The sequence below is a fragment of the Ranitomeya variabilis genome, chromosome 2 (assembly GCF_051348905.1).
Source record: "Ranitomeya variabilis isolate aRanVar5 chromosome 2, aRanVar5.hap1, whole genome shotgun sequence".
Taxonomy (NCBI): Eukaryota; Metazoa; Chordata; class Amphibia; order Anura; family Dendrobatidae; genus Ranitomeya; species Ranitomeya variabilis.
Window position 1 is genome coordinate 908,971,368 of NC_135233.1, and position 16,287 is coordinate 908,987,654.

The window sequence follows — 16,287 nt, forward strand, 5'->3', positions numbered from 1 at the left end:
CTTTAATCCAGATGGTCATACCACAGCAAACCATTAATAAATAACATTCCCCTCATGTCTGCTTTACATCAGCGCCATTTGAAAAATGTTATTTTATTTTGTTAGCATTTTAGGAGGTTTACAAATGTAGCAGCAATTTTTCATTTTTTCAAGGAAATTTACAAAATGTATTTTTTTAGGGACTTATCCATGTTTGAAGTGACTTTAGGGGTCTCATATATTGCAAAACCCCCAAATGTGATACCATTTTAAAAACAGCACCCCCTGACATATCGAAAACTGCTGTCAGCTAGTATATTAACCCTTCAGGTGCTTTACAAGAATTAATGCAAAGTGGTATGACAGAAATGAAAATGTGTATTTTTACCACCTAAATGCCTCTAACTTCTGAACAGATTACTACAGCTGTTAGATTCTAAGGCCGCTATTTGGTCATGAATTGCCATGGCAAATATCAGGACCACACAATCATGATCAGAGGGCACCAATTGGGATAAAGAGGAAGCCCCTACACTCTGTTAACCATTTATAATAATGTAGTCACTATTTACAGCAGCATCTAAGGGGTTAAACATATTTGGACGGTGCAAACACTGATCGTGGCTGTTGCAGCAAGTTGTCAGCTATAGTGTACAGCCGACAGCTGCTGGAGTGTCACCTGTATGGGGAGGCTATTCTCTTATATCTCAGGTCAGTAAAAAGACGTATTGGCGGTCATTAAGGGGTTAAACAATACAAGTCATAACTGGTACAGGAGGAGAGAGGACCCTGCCCGCGAAGGCTCACAATCTACAAGGGATGGGTGAGGATACAGTAGGTGAGGGTAGAGCTGGTCGTGCAGTGGTTTGGTCGATCGGTGGTTACTGCAGGTTGTAGGCTTGTCGGAAGAGGTGGGTCTTCAGGTTCTTTTTGAAGGTTTCGATGGTAGGCCAGAGTCTAATATGTTGTGGTAGAGAGTTCCAGAGTAGGGGTGATATGCAAGAGAAATCTTGTATACGATTGTGGGAAGAGGAGATAAGAGGGGAGTAGAGAAGGAGATCTTGTGAGGATCGGAGGTTGCATGTAGGTAAGTACCGGGAGACGAGGTCACAGATGTATGGAGGAGACAGGTTGTGGATGGCTTTGTATGTCACGGTTAGGCTTTTGTACTGGAGTCTATATATAAAGATTACCTGAAAATAAAGATTAAACAACCACAAGACGGATTTCATCACCCAGGTATCATTTTAATCAGTATAACGGCGCTGACCCGACACTGTAGGTTACTCATCACAATCCTGCTGACAGGTTCCCTTTAACCCTCCGTCAGGGGCAACTGATCTGACAGGCGCAGCTCACTTCGTTTCATTTCTCTATTATCAGTGGTTTGTCTGGGAAACACCCTCCTCCCAGTACCTTCCTAACTTTAAAGGCTGTGTGAAACCTGAGAAGCCTCTTGTGCTGCAGAGCTGCAGGAGATCAGATATCAGTGTTTTGGCTTCTCTGGCTCATTGCCCTGAATGCGTCACACCTTTGACGGTTAGAATTTGCTGTTTTTATTCATCCCAATTGTTTTTTTAGCTTGTTTTATGAATAGCTAGTGCTAAATTTGTGCATTTGTCATAGAAGGTTTTGTTAGAAATAAGAGTGTGCTTCGCAGGCACATTGCGCCCTAACACATATTCTCTCTCTTGCTTCAGCTTTTCTTCTGAAATGGCGAGGAGAATATTTGACTTGTCCAATGCCCTTCATGTTGAGCAAGTGTAAAATATACTGCTTGCTGATGAGACAGACCCCTTACAGCTAGAAGATTTAGGGGAAGAAAGTGACATTGCTTCAGAAGATGATGTGGAAGAATGTCCAGATGTGTCTGATATAGATCAAGATGGAGAGAGTGAGGAGGATGCTCAAGACATACAAACATATTACTTTTCTGGTTATTAAACATTTTTTTCCACCTGATTATGTGTATTCTCATTTATTACATTCCTATTAAGGTAACTGATCACTTTTAGAGCATTGAAATTTTTAAAAAAGGAAAATATAGCCAATTTTCTAGCCTGTGCCGGAGAGGCGCAATGCACCTAAACTCGTTATGAAACATATTGCCCCTGACGGAGGGTTAAAGAAAAGGTCACTTTTTGATAGCTATCCCTTTAAGAAAGATAAAGACTGGTGAAGTTTCCCTGCCTAATAGACAACGTTGTTTCTGTGGGAGCACCTCTGCTTGTGGTAACCTGCGAACAGGCCAGTCCGTGGGGGATGCACGGCAGCTGCACGCCCCGTGTGTGGCCCGGAGCTGCACGCCACACCGCTGCACGCCTATGCCTTCCTCGGAGCCCTCCTGTCTGGCCGCCCCCACAGCTCCGTGAGCGCAGACACCACGCCATAGCGCCGACGCATTGCGTGCCCAGTTCGCGTGTGTGCATCCGCGCCGGATCTTCATGGTAAGGCTCCACCTATCCTATAAGCGAGTCCTAGAGAGAATCAAGTCCCTCCCTCCATAAAAACGGAAGCGGAGGGGCCGCGCTGGGTGAAGCCTCTGTTAGTCCCGCCTCTCCCGGGCTGCCGCAGTGAAATTGGGCGCGTTTGCGCAGTGACGTTCCTTTTTTTTTGTTGGAAGGTAAGGAAGGGATAGCATGGCGCCCGGGTTCTCGTGTAATCAGGCGGTGTAGGCAGCCTTGTACGCTTGTGCAGGAGACTGGCCGGGCGGACGTGGCGGGCACAGGCTAGCGTCGAGGTTAATTCTCTGGTGGTGAGTAAGCTGCCTGGGGCGGGGACAGAGCTCGGTCTGGCGGGAGCTCCAGGCCGGACCGCGCCATGCCGTCCTCGGGCTGTGCGGGAGGTGGACGAATGGCGGCCGTGGGTGAGGTGGTGGGTTGGCTGCGGCCTCTGACTGAGGCTGAAATCGGGGATGCACCTGGCGGCTCCGCACAGCTGCTTCTCCCCGTGTGATCCAGCTGTGTGAGGCCGCCATGTCCGCCAGGCCTGTGGAGAGCAGAGTCATCCCGGCTGGGGGAGGGGACGCTCCATGCCGCCACCGCTGGGCGAAGCCGGCGGACTGCCAGCTCTGGCACCGTGCAGGCGGCTTCCGTTTCCTAGGGCGGTCGGTACTCACACACGTGGACAGAAGGCAACGCCGTCTTCAAGGGGGAGGGAGGCTGCCATAGAGATATACATGTGTGCTCAATGGCGGGAGCTGTGTCAGACCTGACTGCAGGGACCACCACAGGGGCAGAGTGGGGTGTCCTAGCCTGTACTATATAGTACCACCACAGAGCGAGGTGTCCTAACCTGTACTATATACTACTCCCACCACAGAGGGGCAGAGTGGGGTGTCCTAACCTGTACTATATACTACTCCCACCACAGAGGGGCAGAGTGGGGTGTCCTAACCTGTACTATATACTACTCCCACCACAGAGGGGCAGAGTGGGGTGTCCTAGCCTGTACTATATAGTACCACCACAGAGGGGCAGAGTGGGGTGTCCTAACCTGTACTATATACTACTCCCACCACAGAGGGGCAGAGTTGGGTGTCCTAACCTGTACTATATACTACTCCCACCACAGAGGGGCAGAGTGGGGTGTCCTAGCCTGTACTATATACTACTCTCACCACAGAGGGGCAGAGTGGGGTGTCCTAACCTTTACTATATACTACTCCCACCACAGAGGGGAAAGTGGGGTGTCCTAGCCTGTACTATATACTACTCCCACCACAGAGGGGCAGAGTGGGGTGTCCTAACCTGTACTATATACTACTCGCACCACAGAGGGGGCAGAGCGGGGTGTCCTAGCCTCTACTATATACTACTCCCACCAGAGAGGGGCAGAGTGGGGTGTCCTAACCTGTACTATATACTACCCCCACCACAGAGGGGGCAGAGCGGGGTGTCCTAGCTTCTACTATACACTACTTCCACCAGAGAGGGGTGTCCTAACCTGTACTATATACTACTCGCACAACAGAGGGGGCAGAGCGGGGTGTCCTAGCCTCTACTATATACTACTCCCACCAGAGAGGGGCAGAGTGGGGTGTCCTAACCTGTACTGTATACTACTCCCACAACTATAGATCGGTCCTGACTGCAGGGACCACCACAGAGGGGGCAGTTCGGGGAGTCCTAATCTGTACTATATACTACTCCCACCACAGAGGGGGCAGAGCGGGGTGTCCTAGCCTCTACTATATACTACTCCCACCACAGAGGGACATAGCAGTCTCCTAGCTTCTATTATATACTACTCCCATGACTATAGATTTATCCTGACTGCAGGAACCACCACAGAGGGGGCAGAGCGGGGTGTCCTAACGTGTACTATATACTACGGTTTACATGCTCTCACCACTCGCTGCAGGGACCCTCACATGGGAAACGGGTCAATATTGGCTAGTGTCCTTATTTGTATCTGTGTAGTGTAGCCTATAGTCAGTCCTCCTGATTGCATAGACCACTACACGGGTGGCAGTTCACTATGTATTAGAGTCCTAACCTATGTATATTGGTGTGGACACATAACCCTTGGTATACAAGCTCTGAGTGCATGGATCACTACACACGTGCTGGCGTCCTAACCTGTGTTATTTCCTCAGTACTCGTAGACACCCACCAATATGGCAGATGAGATCGATTTCACCACTGGAGATGCCGGGGCTTCCAGCACTTTCCCCATGCAGTGCTCTGCCCTGCGAAAGAACGGGTTTGTGGTTCTGAAATCACGTCCATGCAAGATTGTTGAGATGTCAACTTCCAAGACTGGCAAGCATGGTCATGCCAAGGTAATAAGATGCACATGAAAAATTAACTCTGCAGTAGTTTGCATTAATGGAATATGAGCAGAGCCAATTTTTTTTTTTTTTTTGTTCTCCCCTAAAGGTTCACCTTGTTGGTATTGATATCTTCACTGGTAAGAAGTATGAAGATATCTGCCCTTCTACCCACAACATGGACGTCCCAAATATTAAGAGACATGATTACCAGGTAATGTAATATGTCCAGTATACTTTGTCCTAAAGAGACACTTGGGACTACTTGGTTATTGGGAATGAGTTTTCTTAAAGGGAATCTGTCACCTAATTTTGCCCTATAAGCTTCGATCACCGCAATTGGGGGCTTATCTACAGCATTCTGTAATGAGAGACTTTTTCTGGACTTGAAAATCCTTCCGGGCATGCTCAGAGGGAAAAAACGTGATACGTCGCTGGATTCCTGTGTGTGACGGTCAGCGACGGATCCTGTGTCCATAGGCTTCCATTATAGCCGACGATGGACAGCGCAGAATCTGTCGCTGACCGATTTTCTGACTTGCAGAAAAAAACGTTCCTCTGAACGTTTTCTCTCCACGACGGACAGCTATTTTCTGACGGATCCAGTGCACGATGGATGAAACGGATGGCCATCCGTCACAATCCATTGCTAATACAAGTCTATGGGAAAATGCAGGATCCTGCAAAAACTTTTTGCCGGATCCTGCATTTTTAAAAATCGATAGATTTCGATGTGAGACAAGACGGAAGTGTGAAAGATGCCTAAGAACTCATTTCAAAATATTTGAGCAGTGTATATAGGCTGCCGACCAATAAGCAAATGGTTGTACCTATAAGATCATACTTCTTGGCAGCACATTGTCCTGTGTAAACAGGATCTCCACCACCTAGAACCATGGCGGCCTATGTGTACTGGGCGATATTGCTGATCAGCACGCATGTGATGTGCTTGTGTGAACTGGTTATTAAATGACCGCCAACCAAAAAAAACATGCTACAGGTCCGCAGCTATTTTATACAATGAATCAGAGTTTAAATTAATCTTTAGGTTCTAAGTTTTATGCTGTATTCACAGACTTGTATAGGGGTCTAAAGGGAACCTGTCACCCCCAAAATCGAAGGTGAGCTAAGCCCACCGGCAGGGGCTTATCTACAGCATTCTGTAATGCTGAGAAAGAGGTTATATTATACTCACCCAGGGGCGGTCCCGGTACGATAGGCGTCCGGGGCCTCCCATCTTCTTACGATGACGTCCTCTTCTTGCATTCACGCTGTGGCTCCGGCGCAGGTGTACTTTGTCTGCCCTGTTGAGGGCAAAGTACTGCAGTGCGCAGGCGCCGGGCCTCTCTGACCTTTCCCAGCGCCTGCGCACTGCAGTAGTTTGCTCTGCCCTCAACAGGGCAGACAAAATACGCCTGCGCCGGAGCTGCGGCGTGAAGACAAGAGGACGTCATCGTAAGAAGATGGGAGGCCCCGGACCGACACCCATCGGGCCAGACCGCCCCTGGGTGAGTATAATCTAACCTCTTTTTCTCATCTTTCAGGATACATCGGGGGCTTATCTACATCATTCCAGAATGCTGTAGATATGCCCCTGATGCTGTTGGGCATAGCTCATCTTCGATTTTGGGGGTGACAGGTTCCCTTTAATGGCTCCCACTAAACCTCTAAGCTGGTGGGACAAGGTTTTCATTCAGTGATTGCAGTGACCTATTAAAATTCCAGATTGTGGCTGTCTAGTACCCTGTTTGAACAGGGCAATGGCTGTGCATGTCACCAATTCTCCATTCATTGTCTATGGGACTGTACAAGATGGGCATATCCTGTGCTTGGATATTTTTTAGTTCTATAAACCATGTGGTGGTGTGCTGAAAGTGATCACCTATCGTATAAAATCTAGATGAGGTTTATTGTTGGGCATAGTCCTGATCTGTGGAAAGTTCAAGCAAGAAGTCAGACAACCTTGTTAGACCAATTAGAAAGCAATTAGTTTAAGGCATAAGTCTGATTTTTAAATGGAACCTGTCAGCACGATTGCACAGTAACCTAGTGTCGGGTTGGCGCTGTTATACTGAATAAAATGATACCTTGGTTGATGAAATCCGTCTTGTGGTTGTTTAATCTTCATTTTCAGTTAATGAGATGCTCATGCTCCGGTGCCGCCTGTGTGGGGGGGTTGAGTCTTAATGTGGTGCTCTGAATAGGTAAAAAAATGTACATGGCATCCACTACATCTGCGCAGTGAAGCAATCTGTGTATGTCATCCAATAACTGCTATTGTGCAGGTGGCACCATCTTGCTATAGAAAGAAAATTCCTCCTCCAAAATGGCGCTACCCACGCAGTAGCAGCTATCTGCTATAGCCGTGAGCTGCTATTGCGCATGGGCCGGCAGCATCTTGGAGGAAATTTTTTTTCTGTTCTCTAGCAAGATGGTGATGCCAGCACCTGCGCAGTAGTAGCTATCGGATCACCACTATATACACAGCTGCTACTGTGCAGGTGTGGTGGATGCCATTTCCTTTTTTTTTTTTTTTTTTTTTTTTATACTATGGATAAACTGAAGCATATTTATTAACACAGTAAACATGTGATTATTAGTGATGAGCGAATATACATGTTACTCGAGTATTTTTTTTAGTGCTCGGGAGATTTTTTTTTTATTGCCGCAGCTGAATGATTTGCATCTGTTAGCCAGCATAAGTACATGTGGGGATTCTCTAGCAACCAGGCAACCCCCACATGTACTTATGCTGGCTAACAGATGTAAATCATTTAGCTGTGGCAATAAAAACTAAATCTCCGAGCACTAAAAAATACTCGGACACCCAAGCGTGCTCGAAATCTCGAGTAACGAGTATATTTGCTCATCACTAGTGCCAACCTGACACTGTGTAGGTTACTGTGCACAATCCTGGTGACAGGATCCCTTTAACATGCCAGTAACATTAATTGTGAAGTAGAAAATTACTACCATAACAGGGTACAAGCCTTTATTACTTGGGTTATAGCCACTAATATCAGCATATGTGGTCCTTAAAACTGAATTGTATTCATTACAAACATGGACATTTTAATTGGCATTATAAAGTGCCTATTCCTAATATTAGCAGTGACCAGAAGCTAAAGGCTGATCTTCACATGGTCCTTATTCTAGATCCCAATTGAACTGGTCAAAGGTCAACTATTTGTCAGTTTAACTTTCAGCCCCTCCACAATTTTAGTTGGTCGATCCTGCCTAGTTTATTGGAGAAGGCTGACTAATGTGTATGGGGGGCCTTGCAGGTCTAACAAGTGATGTTGTAAGAGCTTACATGGGAATGATGAATTACTAGCTCCCTTTTCCTGCGGGATACCTCCCTGCCAGAGTTGTCTGGCAGCTGTTTCCCTCAGTCTCTCAAATACAGAGCACATGCATCTGAGGTGTTCAGAGCACCTTATGCTGCCAGTGGTTACATGGATAGCTGTAAGAAAGCTTTGCAATTTCTTGATCACATAGACTTTTTGCTGGTATAAACAGGACCGTGGAATCTGTAAGCCAAACCTCTGACTCCCGGTATCCCGGACTCGGACCCCACAGCACAGGTCACTGAGCATGGACATAAAGGGCAGCACCGATTCATCTCCACTAAAGGCTGAGATCCCTCCATCAGGAACAGAACAGACATTTGTAGGACATTTCATAGCTTTCATACATTCTTATGAAAACACAGCACATCTGGCATTGTACTACTGTACACTTTATATATTGTTGTAGTTGGTCTATTTTATACCCACTCAACCAAAATGGATACAGATTCAGACTTCACAGCCCTGGGTATAAAATGCTTTAATCAATGTCTCCTTAGACATGAGATTAGTGACATGTAACATCAGAATATTCCACTGTATTCCTCCCTCTTTTGCCTTGTACATATCTGGTAGTGTATGAGAGCTTTTGTATTATGGATAATGTTTCTAGTTTGACTCCAATAACCCCATTCAGTCAGCACCTCTGGTTGAGGTTTTGGTGGCTAGCATGTACTTTGTATGAATGGTTGTTTTTTGCTAGCTTTAACGTTTATATGTGGGGTGTTTTACATGTTAACCATTGGATCCCCTCCCTGCCCGACAAGCACTGACTGACACGAGGGTTAGGTTGTCATTGCCTTTTTCAGCTTGCAATAATCAGGTTTGCATACTAATAAAGGAGTTTATTTTCAGGTGGTTGTCCAGTATTCTCAAAACATTCTCAATCCCTAGGTTTGCCTCCAGTAAAATAACACTTGTACTCAAATCCGATGCTGTTACTGTTCCCTCCGCCTATTCTCCCGGGGTTCGCATGAATCTGTTACGTCATGCGGTCCCTGTGGCCAGTCGGCGGCACTTTATTCTCCTGCTTTTGCACAAATCGCATGTATCTGGAGGAAGTGAGAGCAGCACCAAGTGACGTGTGACCCGGGAGAGCCAGTTATGCCTCTGGAGGTGAGTATAGGTTTTGTATTACTGGGGGCAAACATACGGATTGAGAGAGTTGTCCACTACTGACAACCTCCAATAGAACTGGTCTCAATAGTTTTACACTTGTAAAGTAACACAACAGGTACTAACTCTCCCTGGATCTGCATCAGCTTTCTGCCACTCCTACAGCTGGTTTTAGCTGCAGTAGTGACATGATTACAGCGCACCTCACCACTGCAGCCCATCACTGCACTCAAAAGCCTCTGCTATCTGAATCTGCGGAGCTCAGCTATTGGGTGTATTGGTGATGTGACTAGTGCATGTCACTGCTGCAGCCAAAACCCAAACTAGAGCATCGCAGAGAGCAGCTTTCGAGGACCAGTTTTGTTAATGATAAACCCCTTTAACTTTAAAAATGGGCAGTAAACATCTTAAGGTTTAATTGGATCCCTTTAAACTGTTTTGGCTAATGTTTGTGCAAGCTTCTTTATTTGGACTCCCATGACAGCACCACGAGAGAGGGGATCCGCCCCTTTAGGAACAGGAAACCCACAGATACAAAAGGGCGGCACCTCTCCCACGCATCAGTTGGTTTCCTGTTCCTAATGGGACGGGATCCTGCAGAATTTACAAAAGGATCCCAGGCCGGCCGGCCGACTCAGGTAGCGAGGGGGTCTCCTACCTCGGCCGGTGCGGAGTTCCTGGATGATGTCACGATGGTCTGGGCAGGGCTGCATGTCAGTGGCATTCCAGCAGGGAGCGGTCGCCGGTGATGTCCTGTCTCCAAGCCAGCGCTAGGTAAGTATGTCCCCTGGGTCTCCTCCTTCTCGGGTGGCTGGGGTCTCGGTATGCAGCGGCGCTTGGGGGCGCCACCCGGGGTGCTGCGGCTCTGTCCGGCGTCCCTCGCCGCTCTGTGCGCTGATGGGATCAGGTATTAAAAGCAATTAATACACCCTCTATGACCCTTCGGCAAGCTATGTCCCTACTGGGGTCCCTCACATCCTGCATTCCAGCGGTAAGGTGGGCACATTATCATGCTAGATCCCTCCAGAAAGAAGTTTTGATTAAGGACAGGATCTTGAGGGGTGTATTAGAGGAAAAGATAACTTTAGAACCAGCGACTCTCGAATCCCTAAATTGGTGGCTGGATAGGGATAATTTGTCGGCAGGCGTTCCCTGGATGATAGAAGTATCCCGAGTTATAACTACGGATGCTAGCTCCTCAGGTTGGGGGGCTCACATGAATGACATTGTAGTTCAAGGCCAATGGGAACCATATTCAACATCTTCATCCAATCAGAGAGAATTATTGGCAATCGAATTGTCAGTTAAAAAACTCCTCATGTATCTGCAGGGCCACCACGTCAGGATCCTCTCGGACAACCGGGTGGCAGTCTCCTATATAAATCATCAAGGAGGTACACACTCCGAGACTCTGATGCAGATCACAGATCGTCTCCTCCGGATGGCAGAAGAGAATTTACAATCTTTGACTGCTCTACACATCACAGGAAAAGACAATATAAAAGCGGACTTTCTCAGCCGCAATGTTCTAAAACAAGGAGAATGGTCTCTAAATGGAGACATCTTCAAGCAGATTATCCGCTTATGGGGTCGACCAGTGGTGGACCTATTTGCCACGAAGGAAAACAAAAAAGTAAAAAACTTTTGTTCCCTAAATCCCAGGGAAAATCCACTGGCAGTGGATGCATTCCTCATAAAATGGGATTTTTCTCTGGCCTACGCCTTCCCACCATTGAACCTATTACCCCTAGTGGTGAGGAAAATCAGAGAAGATCGTGCGAGACTCATTCTGATTGCTCCCTTCTGGCCCAGGAGAACTTGGTTTTCATGGCTCAGGACAATGTCGGTGGACGATCCCTGGGTGCTTCCAGACATCCCAAATTTACTCTCCCAGGGGCCGATACTCAATCCACAAGTGAAGGGACTTCATTTGACGGCTTGGAGTTTGAGCGGTCATTGTTAGAAAATAAAGGCTTCTCTCCTAAATTAGTTGATACCCTTTTAAAAAGTAGAAAGCCAATAACAACAAGAATCTACTCCAGAACCTGGAGAAAGTTCCTAACTTCTTCAGAATTTAACATTAATGATGGGGTACCAATACGTCAAATATTGGAATTTCTGCTAAGGGGGTTAGAGTTAAAACTCTCCACGCACATTAAGAGTACAAGTTTCAGCACTTGGGGCCCTGTTCTCATGTAATTTTGCGGGCAACTACTGGGTGTCGAGATTTATTAAGGCGGTCGGTAGAATTAGACCGTTATATAGAAACAAAATGGTACCATGGGATTTAAATCTTGTCCTTTCTTCTTTGACAAAGCCCCCTTTTGAGCCGTTGAATGAAGCCTGTCAGGCTGTTGTCTCTCAAAACAGCTTTCCTAATAGCTATAATAGCTATAACATCAGCTCGCAGAATAGGAGACATCCAGGCGCTCTCTAGACTTCCCCCGTATACAGAATTTCTCCAGGATAGTTATCCTTAGACCGGACCCAGCCTACTTACCAAAGGTAGTATCCCAGTTTCACAGATCGCAGGAGATAGTTTTACCTTCATTTATCCCTAATCCTTCTAACCCTAAAGAAAGTGAGCTCCATACCTTAGATGTCAGGAGATGCCTTCTTCAATATATCTCGGTCACTAATGATTGGAAGAAGGATAATGCACTATTCCTGTCCTTCCAAGGTCCAAGGAAAGGGGCTAGAGCATCAAAATACATACTAGCTAAATGGATTAGGGAGGCTATCTCTCTTGCTTACACGACAGGTGGGGGTCCAGCTCCGCAGAATCTGAGGGCACATTCCACCCGAGCCATGGCGTCATCCTGGGCAGAGAGGTCTGGAGTGTCGGTCGACCAGATATGTAAGGCGGCCACATGGTCATCCCCTTCCACCTTTTTTAAACACTATAGGTTGGACTTGGGGTTCTCCTCAGATCTCACCTTCGGGTTAAGGGTGCTGCAGGCTGTGGTCCCTCCATAAAATGGCTTACATCTCTGTAAATCTCTCGTGGTGCTGTTATGGGAGTCCGAATAAAGCATTAAGCTACTTACGGGTAGCGGCATTTTTCGGAGGCCCATGACAGCACCCTTAGTTCCCTCCCTTTTCACATGGGGGTTGCACATCCTGGGTTTATAAAGAACTAAATAATTTAAAGAAAGGGTTCTTCTCACGTGTGTTGTCTCAATTGTTACTTTATTAAAATCATTGTGTTTGACTGTATGTAATATTGTATTTACTTGTCATTAACTGCGGTAGTCCTCTCAGGCTCTGTAATCCAACTGATGCGTGGGAGAGGTGCCGCCCTTTTGTATCTGTGGGTTTCCTGTTCCTAAAGGGGCGGATCCCCTCTCTCGTGCTGTCATGGGCCTCCGAAAAATGCCGCTACCCGTAAGTAGCTTAATGCTTTTGGGCCAGTCTAATCAGGTCTGTGCTGGTGGCTTTAGAGACATCTAATGTTGGGCTGCCCCTGTTAAAGCATCTGGGCATCATTTGGCAAAGTGGAGCGGAAAGTGGGTGCTGCTCTGGATGGCTAGATAGAAACCTTGCACATGGATGCCACAGTTTGCCTATACACATCACTGGAATGGGTGTCCCCAGTTCCACCCATACAGTTGCAGTGAGGTCTGTGGGTAGTGGATTACACTAGAACGACAGCCAAAGTCTGAGATGAGCGTGGTGTACAGCAGTTATTGATGCTGGGTTTTCCAACCTTTTCTGATTTGTTAAAATGAACTATACATTTAAGGCTATGTTCACACTTTGCGGTTTTTGCTGCGGATCCGCAGCGGATTTGACGCTGCGGATCCGCAGCAGTTTTCCATGCAGGGTACAGTACAATGTTACCCTATGGAAAACAAAAACCGCTGTGCCCACATTGCAGAAATTCCCTTAAAAAAACGCGCGGAATTGCTGCGGAAAAAAAGGAGCATGTCACTACTTTTTGCGGAATCTGCAGCGGTTTTCAACATGCACCAATAGGAAAGTGCTGTTGAAAACGCAGGAAAATCCGCAGTGAAAACCGCAGCGGTTTTTGCACTGCGGTTTTTCCAAATCCGCTGCGGAAAAATCCGCAGCAAAGTGTGAACAAGCCCTAAAGGTTACTGTCTCATGGCTATTGTGACAATTTTCTATGCTTTTTGAAAATATGTAAAAGGAGGCGGTGAAAAACTTGAGTGCATAATGTGCTTTCAAACATGCAAGGTTTTAATGGTTTAACTTGGAAATGGTTGTATTGCAAGGATTTGGATTTCAGAAACCAAATGCTCAACTTGTCAGAGCAGCTATCACGGTGGCTATACAGGTTTTTTGGAAACAGGTTGGGTTTTTTGAGCCAAATCTAGATATGGATTCAAAAGGGAGGACGTGTACTCTTGATGAGGCTGCTATATTGAGCTATGTCTACATGGTTTTACATCAGTTTGTTTTTTTTTTACTGTCTTTGACATGTTTGCTTTTGGAAACCTTACAATAATGAATAGCATAGCCTGCCATGCTCTGTGGCCCTGCAGTGTTTTCTTACATAGGCTTGTATCTGTCTACTCAGGTAAATCATAACCACCTTGTGTTTAAAAAAATATATAGATATATGGATTTGGTTAAAATAAACGCTTAGTTTTGTGAGAATGCAGTATTTGTTCATTTATTCTCTGGCTTTTCTGCATTTTTTTTTTTTTTTTCTCCCCTCTCCTGTCCAGTGGGCAGTCGAATCAGTGACTGGCAGCTTTCCTTGTAGTAGTGTGAATACAGGCATAGCTGTTAATCACTGATAGGACCGCCTACTGCACCTTTTGTAAAAGTATCATTCACTTTAAGCTGCGTTTTCATGGTGACAGGCTCCCTCTTAAGCTACAGTTGTCAAACAAGCTGGATCCGGCAATAATATAGCAGTGTTGCTCTATTGGTCGGGTCTTTGATAAGAAAATAAATCTGTACTCGGCTAACCTTAAGGTGTTAGAAAAGGTTTTGCAAAAGACTGGTGTGGCTATACAGCTAGTAGCATGTGCATCCGTTACTTGTTTCAAGAAATGACATCTGTCCAGTAAATGTGTAATTCCTAATTTTTATTTCTTTTTTTTCCCCCCACTCATCTAGCTGATTGGTATTAATGATAAATACCTGTCTCTGCTGACTGACAGTGGTGATGTTCGCGATGATCTTAAGCTGCCAGAAGGAGACCTGGGAAAGGAAATAGAAACTAAATTTGAAGCAGGAGAGGAAATTATGGTAAGGGATATTTTATACTAGGTTTGGGGTGAAGGGAAAATGACAAAAACGTGGGCATCCCTCATGGTGAAAGCTATCTCAATGATTAGACTTGGTCAACATTGAGCCCAATTTGTAAAGGCAGCTTGGATTGTTTCCACTACGAGTTGATGGCCTTTTCAAACTTGCGCTGTACAATGGCAGCATAAGCAATGCAGCATCTTGCCCTGAGAAGGGCATACAATGATTTCCGACAATACAAATGGGTGTAAAGTAAGGGGTTTGTTTTTGTGAGAATTAATCCAGAGGATGTGTACAAAGTTAATGCCAAGCGCTATGCTACCATGTAAAATAGCAAGTCCATGCAAATTTCCCCCCTGTGCCCAATATGACTGAAATATTGTAGTCCTATTCTAACATTGCACTTTTTTATTTTGTAGGTCTCAGTCTTGTATGCAATGAATGAAGAATGTGCGGTAGCCATCAAGGCCATGACCAAATAAACAGGGATCCCCGGCTCGAGCAATCTGCTCAGGTCAAGATAAACAGATCTTAAATTTGGTTCTGATTGTCACCAAAGCTATGGCCTTCACAAAAACCTCATTTCTTTTTGACTTGACTTGTTTGCAAATACTGCTGGATTCTAAATTTGGTTATGCAGGTAAACTGGTAATTTCCAAATCACTGCAGAAATTTCTTGAGTTACCTTTCACATTCCTAGAGGTGTTAATTTGAGGGTCCAATGAAGTGACTCTCTGAATGAGGTATTCTGCATCAGTTTGTCCATGATGCATAGTTTAAATCAGGCTTTTAGTTCACCTGGGGAAGCACCTGGAATTCTAAAGGTAATTTAATAAAGCAAATGTAACGCAGAGCTGTCTATACCTTACTAATATGTAGAACAAGACAACTTAGAATATTAAATCTATTGCATGTTAGACTGAAACACAAAGTGCCAAGTATATCACTTGGACAGAAGAAATGAGTGATTTAGAAATGCCAGTTGATGCTCTGTTTCCTGCCCTTCCTTATTAAAATTAAAAAAAAAATAATTAATCCTGGTGGCCATGTGCAAGTAAATTGTATTACCTCTGTATTCTCTGCCAACATGTTGGCTGCATATTGTAACCTTATTAAACAAATGGTGTCAAAGCCTGCCTACAGTCTAGACAGGCACTTGGTATATTTGGTGATGCTACATAGCAGGCATACACGGCACAAAATGAGGATTAGAGTTGTCAATGCTACAGATTTTCACTCGAGGCCTTTGTCATCAGACTGAAAAAAAAAATAAAAATAGAAAAATGCAGTTCAGTTGCTTTTTTTTCTTTTATTGTATTTATCTTGAAATATTAAACATAGTAAAGACCTTCCCAGGAATTGATTTTGCGGTGCTTCCAGTGTGATTTCTTTAAAATGTTGTTGCTTTTTGTAATACAAATGTGGATACTAGAAATGCAATTTGAGTTGCATTAACCCAAACAACCCTCATAAAATCAATTTTAAAATTTGCATCCTATGTTTTTCAAATGTATTTGTCCATGGCCTTTTAAGGGACTGTAGGGCAGGGTTGTCAAACTGTATTCCTCGAGGGCCTCAAACCATGAGTGTTTTCAAGATTTCCTTAGCATTCCACAAGGTGCTGGAATCATTCTGTGCAGGTGATTAAATTATCACCTGTGCAATACAAGGAAATCCTGAAAACATGACCTGTTTGCAGCCCTCGAGGAATGCAGTTTGACACCACTGCTGTAGGGTATCACTTCTGAATTATCTGAACTTTTGGGTGGGTGATGTGTTTGGCTTACTGTGCATTTTCTGACTTAAGTGTTCAAGTGCACAGATTAGGCAGGGTCACTGGGACATGAACATAGT

At 45.3% G+C, this 16,287-nt stretch overlaps 1 protein-coding gene across 3 annotated transcripts; it reads left to right on the plus strand.

Moving 5' to 3' along the window:
• The first annotated feature begins 2,463 nt into the window (after positions 1–2,463).
• On the plus strand, positions 2,464–15,924 carry EIF5A2 (eukaryotic translation initiation factor 5A2). 3 transcript variants are annotated; one of them, XM_077290545.1, is made up of 5 exons: positions 2,464–2,602; positions 4,577–4,762; positions 4,860–4,964; positions 14,302–14,433; positions 14,853–15,924. In XM_077290545.1, exons 2-5 carry the CDS (start codon positions 4,598–4,600, stop codon positions 14,913–14,915), a joined length of 465 nt encoding a protein of 154 aa, XP_077146660.1. In that variant the 5' UTR covers positions 2,464–2,602; positions 4,577–4,597; the 3' UTR covers positions 14,916–15,924. The 3 variants fall into 3 exon arrangements, with proteins under 3 accessions (XP_077146660.1, XP_077146659.1, XP_077146661.1); XM_077290544.1 differs by having other exon boundaries at positions 2,595–2,734; XM_077290546.1 differs by lacking the exon at positions 2,464–2,602 and adding an exon at positions 2,741–2,845.
• The last annotated feature ends 363 nt before the right edge of the window (positions 15,925–16,287 follow it).

Excerpts from the sequence above, each read along its gene's own strand:
- EIF5A2 (XM_077290545.1), top strand. The coding sequence starts at position 4,598 with ATGGCAGATGAGATCGATTTCACCACTGGAGATGCCGGGGCTTCCAGC. Across the intron at positions 4,763-4,859 it reads GCAAGCATGGTCATGCCAAG|GTTCACCTTGTTGGTATTGA; the intron begins GTAATAAGATGC and ends TCTCCCCTAAAG. Across the intron at positions 14,434-14,852 it reads AAGCAGGAGAGGAAATTATG|GTCTCAGTCTTGTATGCAAT; the intron begins GTAAGGGATATT and ends TTTATTTTGTAG.